The following is a 16888-nucleotide window of genomic DNA, read 5'->3' as shown; positions in this document are numbered from 1 at the left end:
TGGATGGATGGATGGATGGATGATGGATGGATGGGTGGATGGATGGATGGATGGATGGATGGATGATGGATGTGTGGGTGGGTGGATGGATGGATGGATGGATGGGTGGGTGTGTGGGTGGATGGATAGATAGATGGATGGATGGGTGGGTGTGTGGGTGGATGGATAGATGGATGGGATGTATAACGCAATGTTACGTAATTTTGTGTAACTGTAATGTAATAATATTGTGATTTTATGTTTAAATATAATTTTATGTAAATGTAATTTAATGTAATTTAATTATAATATGACTTTTTTATGTAAATATAATTATAAGTAAAATTTATTTATAAACCGCTTTTAACAGAGAAAAATCACGAAGTGCTTTACATAAACAAACATAATAATTTCATAAATAACAACCATCAACAAAAAGCTTTCCTAAATAAAACAGTTTTCAACTGCTTTTTAAAAGAGTCCACAGAGTCGACCACATGGAGGGACGGAGGCAAGTCATTCCAGTCTGGGGGCTACAGCCTGAAAAGCCAGGTCTGCCCGAGTTTTTAAACAGGTCTTTGGGACTTTCCGGAGGCTCTGGCCTGAAAACCAAAGGGTGAGCCCTGAGGAGTAGGGACACCTCAAGTCAGCAATATACTGGGGGGCCTGACCATGTAACGCCCGGATAGTCAAAACAAAAATTTTAGAGTCAGTACAAAATTTGGTTGATTTGGTGATAAAACAGGGGCAATGTGGGATGTTCTGGGCATACCTGTCAATGGTCTGGCAGCAGAGTTCTGCACACTCTGTTGAGAGTCGCCTTATTTAAACAAGTAAAAACATAATTACAATAATCAATACGATATGAGATAAAAGCAAGAAAGATCATTTCAAGATCTGAATCTGACAACATTATCCTAACTTTAGAGATTTTTTAGACATTTTGGGCAATGTCATTTTATGTAAATGTAATGAAAAAGAAATGTAATTTTAAGTAAATGTAATGTTAATGTTAATGTAAATGTAAATGCAGTTTTGTGTTGATGTGATGTTATTGTTACGTAATGTTATATTAATGTAATTTCAGTGCATTGTAATTTCATGTAAATATAATGTAATGTCATTTTATGTAAACTGAGTGTGAAGTTACATTGTGTAATGGTATTACTATGTAATGAAATGCATTTTTGAAGTAATGTAAATGTAAATATTATGTAAGGATGTCAGTATCTAATGTAATGGAGTGTAATGCAATGCAATTTGATGTAAATGGTAACTAAGGTGACATCATCTTATGTTATTTAAAAGTAATGTAATGTTACTAGTATCAATGTCATGTTAATAGTATGTAAAGTTATGGAGCATAATGTAATGTATTTTGATGTAAATGTAAACTAATATAATGTAACGTAATGCTATTTAAAGGGCACATATGACGGTTAGAAAACCTTTAGAAAGTGAATTTTGCGTAGTATGGGACCTTTAAAGGTAATGTAATGTTAACAGTTTTTTCATTTACATGCAAATATTATGTAACGTAATGTCAATTTAAAGTGTAGTGTAACTAATGTAATGTAACGTCACATTTTGATCATAGACATATAAATTTATCTATATATTAACGTAATGTTATGCTGTGATGTTTATGCAGCATAATTGTAGATACTCACTAATTAACTATGTTGGAGGTCTATTAAGTCGGTTGTTTGCTGATGCAGCACAGCAAGAATACCAAACAAGAATTTTTTCCTAGTAATGACGTCACCTCCTTTCAAGTACTCAGAATTACGAAACAGTTGGAACACATTATTAATCACCAACAGCTAATTATGTTTATAAATACTCCTTCATAGTTTTCTCAGTTTATCTTCCTGTATGCTCCTGATGATTGTCTGCTCTATTGTTTTTCCAGAGGCTGGATGAACTTGACCTAAAGGTCCTCCAACAGGAGGCAAACTCTAAAGACCCGTTTCCATCAATGGGTCTGTGTTGTTACATTACGGTTTAGTTCGGTAAACCCGGATCTCTGTTGCATTTCCAAGCAAACTGTGCCCTTACCTGGTAAGTGGGTATCAGCTGGATGGGTCAGCTACATAACAGCATGGCATCATACAGTGTGATGCCTTGTTTAAATTTTAATGAGGAAGAACAAGACCCAGAAACAAATGAGGATACTAGACATCCAGCAGTTTGTGTTCTGTCTATTTACCATGTGACTTTAAACAACAATAAATTGTTTTGACACCCCTGGTTTGGTTATTATACGACTGATGCGGATCATATTGTTTTAAGTGGATAGTAAGTGGCCTACTATGAAGTGGATTGTGTCTGTAGAGGAGGTGGCTTGTTGTGAACCTGTGCCGTGGTCTTTAAACCAACAGGAATTCTGAGTCATCTTTTAAGTACGATCTGATCACTGAGCTGTTTGTCCACTGCTGCCAACTCCCCTAACCCCAAGGACTCCACAGATTCCATAAAAGGCTGTGAATGGAAATTTGGTTTGAACCACCCACTCACTTCTCTGGGCAATTTGTCTCCATCCAGAGGTGTTTGTTTCTATGCTGAGCTCATGGCACGCAGTTGCCTGGTAGAATTAGATGGATCACATTAACTTATTGATTCATTCACAGGTTTAAGGATAAAACTGTGAATGAATCAACCGGTCACTAACATGACTGGGTATAAAATGAGCGTTTCAGAGAGGCAGAGCCTCTCAGATGTAAAGATGGGCTTAAAAGTGGCTCTGTGAAAACCTTCAACACCTTCCTCAGCTGACTTCAGTTTATTTATCTCCCAGACAACGTTGTTATGCAATCATACTGGGTGGAGGCTGAATGCTAACTCAACCCAGTCCACATCACCATTTCTCAGCTTTATTCAGTCTGGGATCTTTAAAGCAGCCCATACCAAGAGAGGAAGCCATCTGAAGTTCACCAACATGAGGAGACCCTGGTCAGAGATGGTCTGTAATCAAAGCCGATGTCACCTTACAGCCAAACATATGGCCCGTGGACCAAAACCGACCGTCCAATGTGGTTTGCAGAATGAATCTGATAAATATGAAAATCACACAGACAATATTAACTGCAATATTAATTAACTGTATATATCTATATATATGTGTGTGTGTGTGTGTTATTACAGCTCCAGGAAAAACATAAGAGACCACTGCTCAAACTGCCGTTGATTAACTCTCTATCACTCTTTCTACAAAAGAAAAAAAAAAGAAAAAGAAAAAAAAAAAGAAATCTAACTGCTTAGCTTTGCTTGATGGGTTTTTACCATCCATCTTCCTTTTGATGTCATTCCAGAGCTTTTCAACAGGGTTCAGATCTGGAGATAGAACTGGCCGTAACAGACTCTTGATGTGGTGATCCTCCATACAGACCTTGATTGCCCTGGTTGTGTGGCCTGGAGCAGTGGTTCCCAACCTATTTTCCTTGGGGACCCCCTTCATGCAAATACTAAAAAGCCATGGAACCCCATGCTGAAACCATGCTTGGTTTTATCCTTTCAAAAGTGAGATTCTCACCATAAATAATGTATTCTGGCTGAGTCCTGTCCTTCCATAAAGCCTATGTTAAAATAACAACATATAACCTTACTTTTTTCTTAAAATAGGGACAATATATGGACAGTAATCACAATGGCTCTGAGTGTTCAACCTCTGGGACCCCCTGTGCTTTTTGGGGGACCCCCTTGGGGGTTCCGGACCCCAGGTTGGGAACCACTGGCCTCGAGGATCGTCCCTGCTGTACTCCTCTGAGTTAGGAAGCACAGCATAATGCAGTAAATGTAAAAAAAAATATCAGTTCCTTAGTAAGATAAGAGGTACAGTTGTCAGTTGTACAATCATAAGCTACCTGTTAGCCAAGTTCACATTCACAGTTGTCCAGCAAAACAACTAAAGGGTGTCAGCCTCTTTAGCTGAAGTCAACAGTTATCCTGAACAACTGTATCTGTTAGCCTCATTAGCTAACATCAACAGAAATGGTTGTTCACCGGACAACTTAGCTGGTTTGCTCCAAATACATGATAGCCTGTCATATTTATTTTATTTGAAAAAGAAAAAGTAAGCTGTAAAAGGGGTTGAAGCTGAGTTAACAAAGGTGTGGTTTTTCAAACTCTGCAAACATGACAGTGTGAAATTCATTCCAAAGAAAGTGGGAATGTGGAAAGAGAGAGGGGGAAGCTGGAAGAACCCTGCCTGGTATTTGGGATGATAAGCAACAGGAAGTTACTCATGGAAAAAGAACATTACACACAGGAGATTTCTATTTTCAGAGAAGTGATAAACGATAGAAAATAGTAGGCTATATTTAAACCAGAAAAAGGGAATGTTTCACCCTGACAGCATTCTTTTATGCATCATGAGGCAGAAGTCTGAACAACAACATGATTCTGAAGGATGGTTTTAAAACATTTCCAGGTTCTGATCCAGTTGAAACTAACCAACTTAAATTAATTTTAAAAATTCTTGAGTGAAGTTGTTGTTCACTATGGACAGTTTCAGTCAGGATTCAGAACACAGAAACAGCAAAAAGATCCCAAACATCTCATGGCCTCAGATAACAGACTTTTAGATCTGAGAGATGCGTTATCATCTGATCATTGACTTTATCTCAGCACAGTGAACTGTTACAACCATGATTTATTCATCTATTCATAACCAAACATGCTCGTTGTTGGTCCACAGTTGTGATACAAAAAGTAATATTACCATCTTTCAAATGCTTCACAATATAACTGCTTTTCTGCATCATGATTAGGGATGATATTAAAACCTTGTACCTTATCCAAAACACCAGAATCGTGTGTCACTGGGCTCATCGTTGCTCTCTATTGGTGCTACTGGTGTTGGCCATCTCAGTGACGACAAATAAACAGACATGCTGTTTGTTGCCAGAAGGCTACATTTCCTTGACAAATATGACTATGGCACAAGTATGGCGTTTTTTCAGTTCCAAAAGGCGCGCGAGTACGTGATATGAGCGAGTAAATTAGTGTGGCAAGCCAAAGTGGTCAAAATTCGCCACTTTATTGGCGTGTTTGTAATAAAACGGCGTTAAATACGCCGTTTTGTGGTCAAAAATGGCGTTAAAAGCGTCGTTTTGTGTGGCAAAAACGGCGTAAAATACGCCGTTTCTTAAAGCTTCGGTTAACGCCGAAAAATACGACGTTTATGGTGGTCATTAAACGCCGCTTTTTTGTCGCACTTTAACGCGCGTTAAAAACGGCGTTTTGTGCAACTAAAACGCGCGTAATAAGCGCCGTTTTGTTGTATTAGAATTATCCCAGCCCCTTTTTTGTACAGCCAGTAAAATTGAACCGTGATCATCCAATCAGTAAAGAATAAGAGCAGACCACTCCAGTTCATCACTGATCTCTGCTGAAGGATCGTCTGCATTGATCCAGTAACCCTGTGGTCTGCTTGTGTACTTACATCTCCAACCATATTCAAATGCACTGCCAGGATATAGATTCAGATATTGATCAAATCTGTTTTATCTTTTCTGAATAAAAAGAAAGAAAGAAAGAAAGAAAGAAAGAGAATTCTTTCTTCACAGATGTCGACATACATGCATTATTGTCTGAAACCACACACTGAGCACCAACCTATTGATTGCAATGAGACAGACTAAATTAATAACGTCTATATTTAATATTATAGATAATAAAGCGTATTTTCTAATATATTTACTATAGTATATTGTACTTAAAGAAGAACAGCACTCCATAATGCATACTGTGTGTGCTTATACATAGAACGCCAGTTACTGTGGTATATAGTTTTCATTCTATTGCATTTGTATTTAATGTTTGTATTTTTTTTAATCTGCTTTTGTCCCTCTTTTTTCTCCTGTAGTTGAGTTATAGTAACACACAAATTTACATGTTGTGGGATTAATAAGATTTGATCAATATCTGAATGGATATCCTGGCAGTGCATTTGAATATGACTGGAGATGTAAGCACACAAGCAGACCACAGGGTTACTGGAACAATGCAGACGATCCTTCAGCAGAGATCAGTGATGAACTGGAGTGGTCTGCTCTTATTCTTTACTGACTGGATGATCACGGTTCAATTTTACTGGCTGTACAAAAAAGGGGCTGGGATAATTCTAATACAACAAAACGGCGCCTTTTAAGCGCGTTTTAGTTGCACAAAACGCCGTTTTTAACGCGCGTTAAAGTGCGACAAAACAGCGCTTTTTTCGCGCGTTCATTGAACGCCGCAAAAAGCGGCGTTTAATGACCACCAAAAACGTCGTATTTTTCGGCGTTAACCGAAGCTTTAAGAAACGGCGTAAAATACGCCGTTTTTGCCACATAAAACGACGCTTTTAACGCCGTTTTTGACCACAAAACGGCGTATTTAACGCCGTTTTATTACAAATGCACCAATAAAGTGGCGAATTTTGACCACTTTGGCTTGCAATAAATTAGTACCCGTGAGTTAAAACACACATCACGAGGAGGCATTTCTGCATTGCGAGGGAATAACACAGTATGTACAAGCAGAGAATCACCCTCGTGAGAGCGCATCAATCCACTGTGTTCACATATGTGGACCAATGTCCTCGCAGCAGTGACCCGTTCGCTCTCAGTTCTGTCACTGCACTCCTCCCTCTCCCAGCTGCTGGAGTTTTGAGGCTTCAGAGGCGGAGACTGTAGCTGAGTAGTGGGTAGCTGTATTATATTGTCACGTGACCCCCTCTCGTACCGGCGGCGCCGTGGCTTAGTTGGTTAAAGCGCCTGTCTAGTAAACAGGAGATCCTGGGTTCGAATCCCAGCGGTGCCTTTTATAGACAGCTGTGCATGATGACAATTTGATGTATTTAGCTAGTTTTGTTACAAGATTTACAGTCTGAAGTCACACTTTGACTTCAGAAAGTTGTATATATATATATAGTGTAACTCCACCCATTGCCAAATGCTTGAACTGCAAGGTTTGGAGTGGAAAATGTGGTGTGATCAGGGAGTGGAGAGTGAGTGGGTCGGGTTACACATGCAGAAATGATTGACTGACAGCAGCTCAGTGGCCACTAGATAAAATGACAAATTGAAAACAAAAAAATAGTGTTCTTATGCTCAATTAGTGTACTGTGCCCAGTACTAGTTCATTGCTGTCTTTTATTTTAAAAAAAAATCTTTAGAATATATTTTGTGTCCTTAAGTTTATATTGTAAAAAAAAAAAAAAAAAGTATAAAAACGCTGCGAGCAGGGTTCGAACCTGCGCGGGAAGATCCCATTGGATTTCAAGTCCAACGCCTTAACCACTCGGCCATCGCAGCCGTATGAATAACCGTTTTCCCGCCATTTTTCAAGTAAATCTTTGGTGGTGTGCTATGACTTATCTGTTGTTTTTCGCTGTCTGAACGCATACCGCAGAGTTGTATGATTTAAACGTCATATGTCAGTATGTAAGTGTAAGTTTACGACTTATTAGTGATAGGCTTCATTTATGCTCCATTTAAGTAGGTAGGTCATCCATTTATTTGAAAGACGAACTATGCGCACCCTATCGTCGGCTAATTCCACATCCACCTTGCATCCTACCTATACTGTGAGCTTTCTTGACTCTTGTTCTGTCCCTTTCTGGCAAGAGGATAACTTGTTCCCTCTTTTATATCTTTCTTACGTAATAGATCCAACTTCAGTTGTTATTGTCAGGTGAGTCCGTTCAGGTAGTCAGGATTACTACTGGCTAACACACTTTCTAGTGGGTTGAGGTCTGGAGACTGGCTAGGCCACTCCAGGACCTTGACATGCTTCTTATGGAGCCACTCCCTAGTTGCGGTGTGTTTGGGATCATTGTCATGCTGGAAGACGCAGCCACATTTAATTTTCAATGCTCTCATTGGCGGAAGGATGTTTTTGCCCAAAATCACACCATACATGGCCCCACTACCCTGTCCCCTTTGCAGAAAAGCAGCCCCAAAGCATAATGTTTCCAGTGGGTATGGTGTTCTTGGGATGCAACCGACACAACTCAGTATTCTTCCCCCTCCAAACATGGCAAGTGGGGTTTATACCAAAAGTTCTATTTTTGTCTCATCTGACCACATGACCTTCTCCCAGTCCTCCTCTGGATCATCCAGATGGTCACTGGCAAACTTTAGACGGGCCTGGACATATGCTGGCTTAAGCATGGGACCCTTCTGAGTTTCATGATTTTAGTTACCAACAGTGACCTTTGTGACTCTAGCTCCAGCCCTCTCCAGGTCATTGACCAGCATCACCCATGTAGTTCTGGGCTGATTCCTCACCGTTCTCAAGATCATTCGATCTTGCATGGGGCTCCAGGTCGAGGGAGCCTGTCAGTGATCTTGTATTTCTTCAATTTTTTAATAATTCCCCTAACAGTTGCTCTCTTCTCACCAAGCTGCTTGCCTATTGTAAACTGGCTGATCCCAGCCTTGAGCGTGTCAACATTTTTGTCCCCAGTGTCCTTGGACAGTTCTAGGCCATGGTGATAGAGGTCTGACTGTTTGAAGGTGTGGACAGGTGTCTTCTATACAGATAAGTTCAAGCAGATGCCATTAATACAGGTAATGAGTGGAGGATAGAAGAGCTTCTTAAATAAGTAACAGGTCTGCGAGGGCCAGAATTCTTGCTTTTTTGTAGGTGCCAAACGCTTGTTTTACACAAGAATTTACAAATAAATTGTTTAAAAATCATACAATGGATTTCCTGGATTTGTTTTTTCACAGCGTCTCTCACAGTTGAAGTGTACCTGTGATGAAAATGAAAGACCTCTCATCTTTTTAAGTGGGATAATTTGCACATTTGGTGGCTGCCAAATACTTTTTTGCCCCTATATATATATATATATATATATATATGTATACACACATACATAGACACATACATGTATATACATACACAGATGTAAACATACATGGCAAGTCATTGAAGAAGAAATGTGAAACTTTCACAAAAACGTATTCATTTTACACAAAAAATTTAAATTTGTACATAAAAAAAAGTTTAAGTGAGACAGAACAGCTGAATCTTTACTTTCCCCATGAAATTCCAAATGGTTCATGTTATCTAAAAGTTTAATTAAATCTAAAATAAAAAACCAGACATCACAATGTTTACGAGTCTGGTGAACGATGCTGTGGTTGAGTTGCTAAAGATGAACTCGTTTTAGTTTCCATCCCAGTCAACTCAGACCAGTTTACTGTTAAATGGAGAAACCTTTTTATTTGTAAGACCATTAAAATAAATACTTTACAGAATCCAATGTAGAAAACTTGAAACAGCGTCTCAAAAAAGGTTAACAATTCATAGTCATTTAGAGGCAGAAGAAAGAAAGGAGAAAAAAAAAAAAAAAAAAAAAAAAAAAAAAAAAAAACACCTTACACCCCATGATGAAACTATTTTAATAATGAGCTCAGCGCGTTTGGTGACATGGAGTTTGTAATCAGCTGTAATTTGGTCCGTTCTGGTCAGTCACCCCATCCCCCCCACCCCCCAAAAAGTGACTCAAAAAAAACAAATGTGTTGGTAAGGGAAAAAAAAAAAAAAAAAAAAAAAAAGCCTTGGAGGTGAAACTGGTTAACCAGTGGTTCGTGGATTTATCATACTGGTATTTATTGGATCAGTCCTAGAACTGAAATACTGGAGTGATACCGTCTCGTCTGTTAGCATCATTGTGGTATTAGCCTTCTGCAGTTTAGTGACGGCTCTAAAAATTTAAATCAATATTCTGTTAAAATGTGGAGGCGGCTGGAGTTGAGATTCAACCGCTGCTATGAAACCAGAACCAGTCCATGAAGTTCTCCTTTCAAGACAGGCTAAAAACACGCCAAGATGTTTGGATGTAAAAGGTACAGTCATGGAGGAATTCAGCTGAGAAACAAGATTTTACTTCTAAAACAATCAGGACATGAGGAATCTTCTAGATCAGATCAGCCACGTTCATGGGCATCTCCTCGACGGTGGTGTTGTAGAACGTCTCGATGTCCCTCAGGGTCCGTTTGTCATCCTCCGTCACCATGTTGATGGCTACGCCCTTCCTCCCAAAACGGCCTCCTCGACCAATCCTGGTGTAAAAAAAAAAAAACCAAACATGTTTTAGAGGAAGACCACACAATTAGTTTCAGTCTTCATTCCACGTGTGCCAACTGTCCGAACTCCTAACTGGACCAAACTGGTTTTCTTCGGTTGCAGTCATAAACCAAACCCGGTTCAAGTGCTAGTCCTGCTACTGTACTCAGAACCATGGATGCAAGATCATTCCTCAGAATTCCTGCTGTGTGGAAAAACCCAGTCAGCAGAACGTTGACCAGATGACCACCACAGCAGGAGGTCTGAGAGTCAGCTGACACGCATGGATCTCATCACCATACAGACCAGTTCTACCACTCCTGACTGGCCACACAGACCAGTTTCTTGGGTTTGTCCACCAGAAAGTCATCTTCATCCCACACAGTATTCTCTAACAAAACTACTCTTACTAGCTTAACCTTGTATTTTGTTTCAGTGGATTGAAGATAATCCACAAACAGTAGCACAGTGCTAGAGAGCTACACAAGATTGTTAAAAAAATGGCAACCAGTCTTTTCTCACGTGCCTAAAGAACCTCAGACTTGCTACAGAAAGGTGGACTTTAGAATGAAACTTATGTAAGAACTGGACTGAAATTAATCAAAAATTTGACTCTTTTTCCCATTTTTTTGTGTTTTTGACCATCTTAAAAAAGGTAATTCAGAACATTTTCTTCCACCTTTAAGAGAAAACTGGTGGTCTATGCTGGAACGCAGTCAACTTCTGTTCTGTGCTACTTTTAGCTCACTTTTATCTTTTATATCATTGTGACGGTTTTCTATACATTTGTAGTTTTGTAATGACTGTGTAAGTTTTTTTTGGGAATAATAAAAAAGGACCCAGTGAGACAAGAACCGGTCCCAACTTTACCTGTGGATGTAGTTTTCTCTGTTGGTCGGCAGGTCATAGTTAATGACCAGGGACACCTGCTGAACATCAATACCTCTGGCCTGAAGAAAAAGATACACACAGGGTTACACAACCAGGATATGGACTTAGAAGCAGGTGAACAGGTGAGACTCAGAGTTAAAACGATGGGAGCTATTCTGGGTGAGTCCTGTGTAATCGTAGTCTGGAAATCTGACTTTTCATCATTATCAAGTGTGAGCTGCCATTTAGTTGTGAGTCCAGAACTTCAACCAGACTACAGTGGAGGGCAGTAAGTTTCTCTTCCAAGGAACATTCAGTCCTTTACCAACACAGCAGATGGTAGGAGAGGGAACCTTGGACCACAGAACATCCAAACTGGAACCAAAGGGTTCCAGTTTGACCAGTTCCCAGTCTTGTGTGGATTTATGTCAATCATCCGTGAAGTCAGCAGATACCAGATGAACCTACCAGCAGGTCAGTGGTGATCAGGACACGACTGGAACCAGAGCGGAACTCTCTCATGATCAGGTCCCTCTCCTTCTGGTCCATGTCTCCATGCTGGAAGACAAACAGAGCAGTTCAGACCAGAAACCACCTGCAGACCCAGCGGGGCTGTCAGAACGTCTCCTCACCAGAGCAGAAACGGTGAAGTCTCTGGCATGCATCTTCTCCGTCAGCCAGTCCACTTTCCTCCTGGTGTTGATGAAGATGACTGCCTGGGTGATGGTCAGGGTCTCATACAAGTCACAGAGAGTGTCCAGTTTCCACTCCTGTAGGACGGATGGATCAGTGGTCAGACCTTCATTTAGTTACATGTTTTGTCCAACATCTGACTTATTGAACCTTTATTAAACTGCATGTAGAAGCTCAACCATTTTAATCCCAGTCAACGTTCAATTTTCAGGACACTTTGCTCACTTGTTGATCTTTGGCTGCTCCTGATTGGACGTTACATCAACTTAAACTGACTGGTGGACAGTTTGACAGGTAGCGGTTCCATCATAAACATCCAGGTCAAAATAGAGGTCTCTTAACATAGTAGTAATTGTTTTTTATTATTATGAAAAAATAATGAATAATGATTTTATCATGGATGACTCATTGTGGATTTACCATGGAGTCTTTGAATAAACACTACAATTTGTAGCTGGACAGCATATATAAATGCCTGGAAAACTGCTGTAGATCACCTAAAGGGGTTTCAGTCAGGTTTCAGATGTCTCCTACTACAACACACCTCTGTACAAGCCTGATTTGAGTCAGGTGTGTTGCATCAGGGTAGAATCCAAAACCTGCAGGACAGTAGCTCACAAGGACCGGAGTTGGAGATCCCTGACCTAAAGGGTAAGCTATCCGTCAGAATTTACCCCACAGAGTTACGCACTGCTGTTCCTCAGACACTGGTGATGATATAAAAAGTGCTCAGGAGTGCAGGGTTTGTCAAGTGTAACGACTATTGATCCATTTAATCTGATTAACTGGACTTCACCTCTTTCTCTACATTGATGTAGAACTGACGGATACCCTCCAGGGTCAGCTCCTCCTTCTTGACCAGGATTCGGATTGGTTCTCGCATGAACTTCTTGGTGACCTCCAGAACATCAGCTGGCATGGTGGCTGACAGAAGGACAACCTGAAGACCAGAAAAAAGACTAGTACCAGGACCAAGCTACTTTTTACTGCTCCCAATAAAAACACACCCCTTTATAGAGAAGTCTGAGCTTCAAGATTACCTGTGTGCTGCTCGACAGTTTCTGGAAGATCTCGTAGATCTGGTCCTTGAATCCTCGACTCAGCATCTCGTCGGCTTCGTCCAGCACAAACATCTTGATGTACTTGGAAGCTGGAAAACCATAATCAAGTCAGGAAGTTTCTCGTTTCCCTAAACTAATCATGCAAGACAGTAAACTAACTGGACCGAACTGGTTTTCTTCTGTTGCAGTCATAAACCAAACCCAGTTCAAGTGCTAGTCCTGGTACTGTACTCAGAACCATGGATGCAAGATCATTCCTCAGAATTCCTGCTGTGTGGAAAAACCCAGTCAGCAGAACGTTGACCAGATGACCACCACAGCAGGAGGTCTGAGAGTCAGTTGACACGCATGGATCTCATCACCATACAGACCAGTTCTACCACGCCTGACACACACAGATCAGTTTGATCAGTTACAGTAAACCTGGACCAACAGATTTGTCAGACTAAACCCCAGACGATACATGAGTGTAAACAGACAGGTTGACAGTGTATCAGTCTGGGTGTCTGAAAGCAGACGTTGCTGCTCACATCCTGTCCTTTTGTTGTAAGAGACTACTGGTTTCAATCTTCAGACCACAGACTAAGAGCCATCTAGCCCACAGGTCCACCTAGAGGTGGTGGACAGTAGTGTCTCAGTATCAAACATGAGTTGACGCTGTTAGACATGGTGGACTGGCTCCTGGTAAGGATGGATCACCATGATATTGTTTCCTCACAGCAGCATCAGACCAGATGTTTTATCACTTAGTATTTTATACAAACATCCAGTTTGGAGATGGAAATCAGAGTCATGTTTGTACAGAATGTGTGAGTGTGTAAATGTGTGTGTGCAACCATGTGAAAGATTTTAATGAATGTTTTATTGCTTTGTAATTCTACTTGGACATTTGTAAAGTTTTATTTTTAATATGCATGAACAGAAATATGCATTAATGTTTTAAGCATATAAAGCACTGCATTGCCTATAGCATGAAAAGCGCTTTATAAATAAAGTTTGATTTGAACTTACCAAGGTTTTTGCGAGTCAACATGTCAAAGACTCGTCCGGGGGTCCCCACCACGATGTGAGGGGCCTCAGCCTGCAGCTTCTGGACCTCGCTGCGGATGTTGGTGCCTCCAATGCAAGCATAGCAGCTTGCGCCCATATAGTCGCCCAGAGCCAGAACCACCTTCTGAATCTTAGAGGAAGCAATGACAGGAAAAATATTGAGTTTAATTGAAGTACTGTAACCATAGCCACAATCAGCCGTGAATGATAAATGTGTCAGACTGAGCTCTGACACCATCATGCCATAATGCGATCCTACCTGCTGGGCCAGTTCCCTGGTGGGAGCAAGAACCAAAGCCTGAGTGCCTTTTAGCTCCACATCAATCTGCTGCAGGATGGAAATGGCAAAGGTGGCGGTCTTCCCAGTACCAGACTGGGCCTGAGCAATCACATCGTAGCCTGACAAGAAAAATATTAATGACAGGAGGAACTTCAGGTCTTCCTTCAGGACTTACCCATGGTTCTCTTACTTACCCTTGATACAAGGGATAATGGCTCTTTGCTGGATAGCAGAAGGCTTCTCAAAACCATAGGCATAAATTCCCCTGAGCAGAGTCTCACGCAAGTTCATCTCATCAAAACTGTCCACGATCTGGTTCCAGTTGCTCTGCAGAGTGAAAGTGACAGAACCAAGTCAGAGAGCCTAATGTTGGCTTTGCTCTTTACATCGGACACACTGATATTCAAGTCAGTCAATGACATCTAGCTGGTAGTTCACCTCTGACACCAGAAGATGGTGGTAACTAACCAATAGGTTTCCAGAACATTTTGTGACATGGTTTTAAAAAAAACAAAAAAACCCTGAGAGGCACCAAAAAAGTACATTCCTGAGACCTTCTCTTTACATATGTTTCTGGGAAAAGCTTAGAATCATTTGTTTACACCTGATACTCTGATAGATAATGACAATCACCTCCAAGTTAAAACAAGTTGGAAATTTGAAACTTTTTTGTGGTGGTTGTGTGTGTGCCGGCGGGGGAGGGGGAGGGGGGGGGGGGGGGGTAAACACAAACTATCCAAAATCCAAATCTAACCAATTATTGTCAGCTATAACAAAGGTTTCCCCAAAGACTAAGAAATAATGAGCATTAACTTGGCTGAAAAGGTAAAGTGAACTCACCTCAATGATGCCATCTGGCTCCATGCCCTCTGGGCCATTGTCTCTGGGAAAGACAAAACAGTTTGTCAGTATTCCATGAAAGCCACATTTTTCCATGCCACATCAGCATACCACTGGACATTCCAGGTCCAATCAGCCCAGAAAATAATGCGCTAAATAAATAACAGATTTTGGCGTAAATGTGTGTGTACATCTCAGTGAACTGTATTAAATTTAATCCACATGTTGTTGAGCCAACTCCCGAATCCGCCATTTCTCTTAAGTTCAGCTCATTAAAGACGGTCCTTTCTCCAATCAGGACACGAAAAAGAAAACACGTAAAAGCCACGACAAAACTACCAAAGACTGAGCAGAGAATCATTTCAGCCCGTTTTGCATAAACTTGAACGAGCCGATGGGTGTTTATAACGCTGTTCTATCATAAAGCGGGAGAATAAAAAGGAGCTAACTGAGGTAGCCGCGGCCTGCTAGCAGTTAGCTTAGTTAGCTCCCACAGCTCAGGCCTTCTGTTCGCTTTATAGAGGAAACAGCGAGTAACGAGGCAGTTTAACAGTTTAAAAAAAATTAAACAACACCGTTGTAGAATTACCAACATCTACAAGCTGTAATATGGGGATGAGAGAAAGAAAAAACACACACACGAGAAAGAAAAACGAAAAGGAAGAAGGGGGGCCAGCGAGGGGCCGCCGCCATTACTGTAGCTCGTACTGCCGGTGGCCATGTGCCCTTATAAAGGAAGTAAAAGTGTCACGGTTTTACCATTGCTCGACGAGTCTCAAACGATACGACCGGGTGTGGGTTTTCTCTGATCCAAACTAGCAGTCTTTTCGACTAGATCGGAACCAATAGAGATTAAAGTCCACAACCAGAGAAGGCCCGGCTTGCTCACGTGCTGTTCAAGGCGCCGGCTGCCGGTTCATTTCACCCAGTCATGTTCCGGATAAACAGCCGCCATCATTCCACCCGTGAAATAAACCTACAGATTACCGTTCGTAAAGCTCCTAAGATTCATACTAATATCAGATCAGACATTTGGGTTTAAGGCTTTTTGAGCTTTTTATTCTTGAACGGTTGAGGGACAAACGGGCCTAACCGCTGGTCCGGTTCAGAAATAGCAAGACGGCCCACTTAATGTCCGTTTCCTCAAAACGTCTTTCACTAACAATCTCTCATATCCCGACGTATACAGATTTAATTGCAGGTTAAAATGTTGGTTTTCACAGCGGCAGCAGCTGTACATGAACTCACCTGTTATCATATTCAGCCGACATTATTCCAAAGAAAGAAATAGTGGCAGGAAAGTCTTTTATACGCTGAACAGATCAGCAGGCATTGTCATTGGAGAAAATAGCCGTCATTCAGCTGTGACCCCGCCTAGGTCGTTGATGATTGGTTGATATTGCATTACGCATTCGACAGAAGGGCGGAGCTTGTTTCATTTTTCCTTTAAAGAAACAGAAGTCTGGACCTCTTAATACACGATAGATAGATAGATAGATAGATAGATAGATAGATAGATAGATAGATAGATAGATAGATAGATAGATAGATAGATAGATAGATAGATAGATAGATAGATAGATAGATAGATAGATAGATAGATAGATAGATACCATCAGATCATCTATGTCATCCCAATCCTCCAGTTACACCATAAACTCAAGACACTTCATACTGTATTTACATTAAGTTTATCTGCACGTTCCGACACAAGTCATTTATTATCAGCACTCCTGAAATAGAAAGAAACAAGCAGCAAGAATAACAATATTTATAAACACTTTCAGCTGAAACAGAGTGGCTTCTACCAGTTTTTTAAATGTAGAAATGTTCAGTTTTCATGTGGAAGACAAGAGCTTACACCAGAAATGCTAAACAACTTCACTTCCAAGGGCGCTGTGAAGCTGTGGAAATGTTAAAACAGAATGATTTACAAATTTTATACACCAATATTCTCAGGATGCAGCTCCAGGTCCTGTGTAGCATTGATGTTAAAGTTTGTCAAATTTTAGAACAATAATCAATAATCCTCTCTGGGAGCACTTGTTTTTAACTA

The 16888-nt window shown here is 40.7% G+C and overlaps 1 protein-coding gene and 4 non-coding genes across 6 annotated transcripts; 1 reads left to right on the top strand and 4 right to left on the bottom strand.

Moving 5' to 3' along the window:
• The first annotated feature begins 6709 nt into the window (after window positions 1-6709).
• trnat-agu lies at window positions 6710-6783 on the top strand. Its single transcript has one exon. It is a non-coding gene; the product is annotated as a tRNA-Thr (tRNA).
• A 412-nt stretch (window positions 6784-7195) lies between these two features.
• Window positions 7196-7277, bottom strand: trnas-uga. The gene has a single exon. It is a non-coding gene; the product is annotated as a tRNA-Ser (tRNA).
• Window positions 7278-9082: 1805 nt separating this feature from the next.
• LOC121639545 (eukaryotic initiation factor 4A-I) lies at window positions 9083-16177 on the bottom strand. Of its 2 annotated transcripts, none has more exons than XM_041984860.1 (11): window positions 16081-16177; window positions 14833-14875; window positions 14187-14319; window positions 13972-14111; window positions 13674-13842; window positions 12642-12751; window positions 12398-12541; window positions 11541-11678; window positions 11377-11466; window positions 10909-10988; window positions 9083-10034 (listed from the first exon to the last, which is right to left on the bottom strand). In XM_041984860.1, the coding sequence occupies exons 1-11, from the start codon at window positions 16101-16103 to the stop codon at window positions 9890-9892; spliced, it is 1215 nt and encodes a 404-aa protein (XP_041840794.1). In that variant the 5' UTR covers window positions 16104-16177; the 3' UTR covers window positions 9083-9889. The 2 variants fall into 2 exon arrangements, with proteins under 2 accessions (XP_041840794.1, XP_041840795.1); XM_041984861.1 differs by lacking the exon at window positions 16081-16177 and adding an exon at window positions 15584-15609.
• On the bottom strand, window positions 10201-10340 carry LOC121640892. The gene has a single exon (XR_006010621.1). It is a non-coding gene; the product is annotated as a small nucleolar RNA SNORD10 (small nucleolar RNA).
• Window positions 12890-13029, bottom strand: LOC121640891. Its single transcript, XR_006010620.1, has one exon. It is a non-coding gene; the product is annotated as a small nucleolar RNA SNORD10 (small nucleolar RNA).
• Window positions 16178-16888: the final 711 nt, after the last annotated feature.

Source organism: Melanotaenia boesemani, chromosome 5 (assembly GCF_017639745.1).
Source record: "Melanotaenia boesemani isolate fMelBoe1 chromosome 5, fMelBoe1.pri, whole genome shotgun sequence".
Classification (NCBI taxonomy): Eukaryota; Metazoa; Chordata; class Actinopteri; order Atheriniformes; family Melanotaeniidae; genus Melanotaenia; species Melanotaenia boesemani.
The sequence above is the reverse complement of the archived record's forward strand: the minus strand, read 5'-3'. Positions and strand labels throughout refer to the sequence as shown.

Coding starts and splice junctions, on each gene's coding strand:
- LOC121639545 (XM_041984860.1), bottom strand. CDS start 16,103: ATGTCGGCTGAATATGATAACAG. Junction 14,320..14,832: donor AGCCAGATGGCATCATTGAG/GTGAGTTCACTT, acceptor TTCACTCTGCAG/AGCAACTGGAACCAGATCGT. Junction 10,035..10,908: donor AGAGAAAACTACATCCACAG/GTAAAGTTGGGA, acceptor TTTTTACACCAG/GATTGGTCGAGGAGGCCGTT.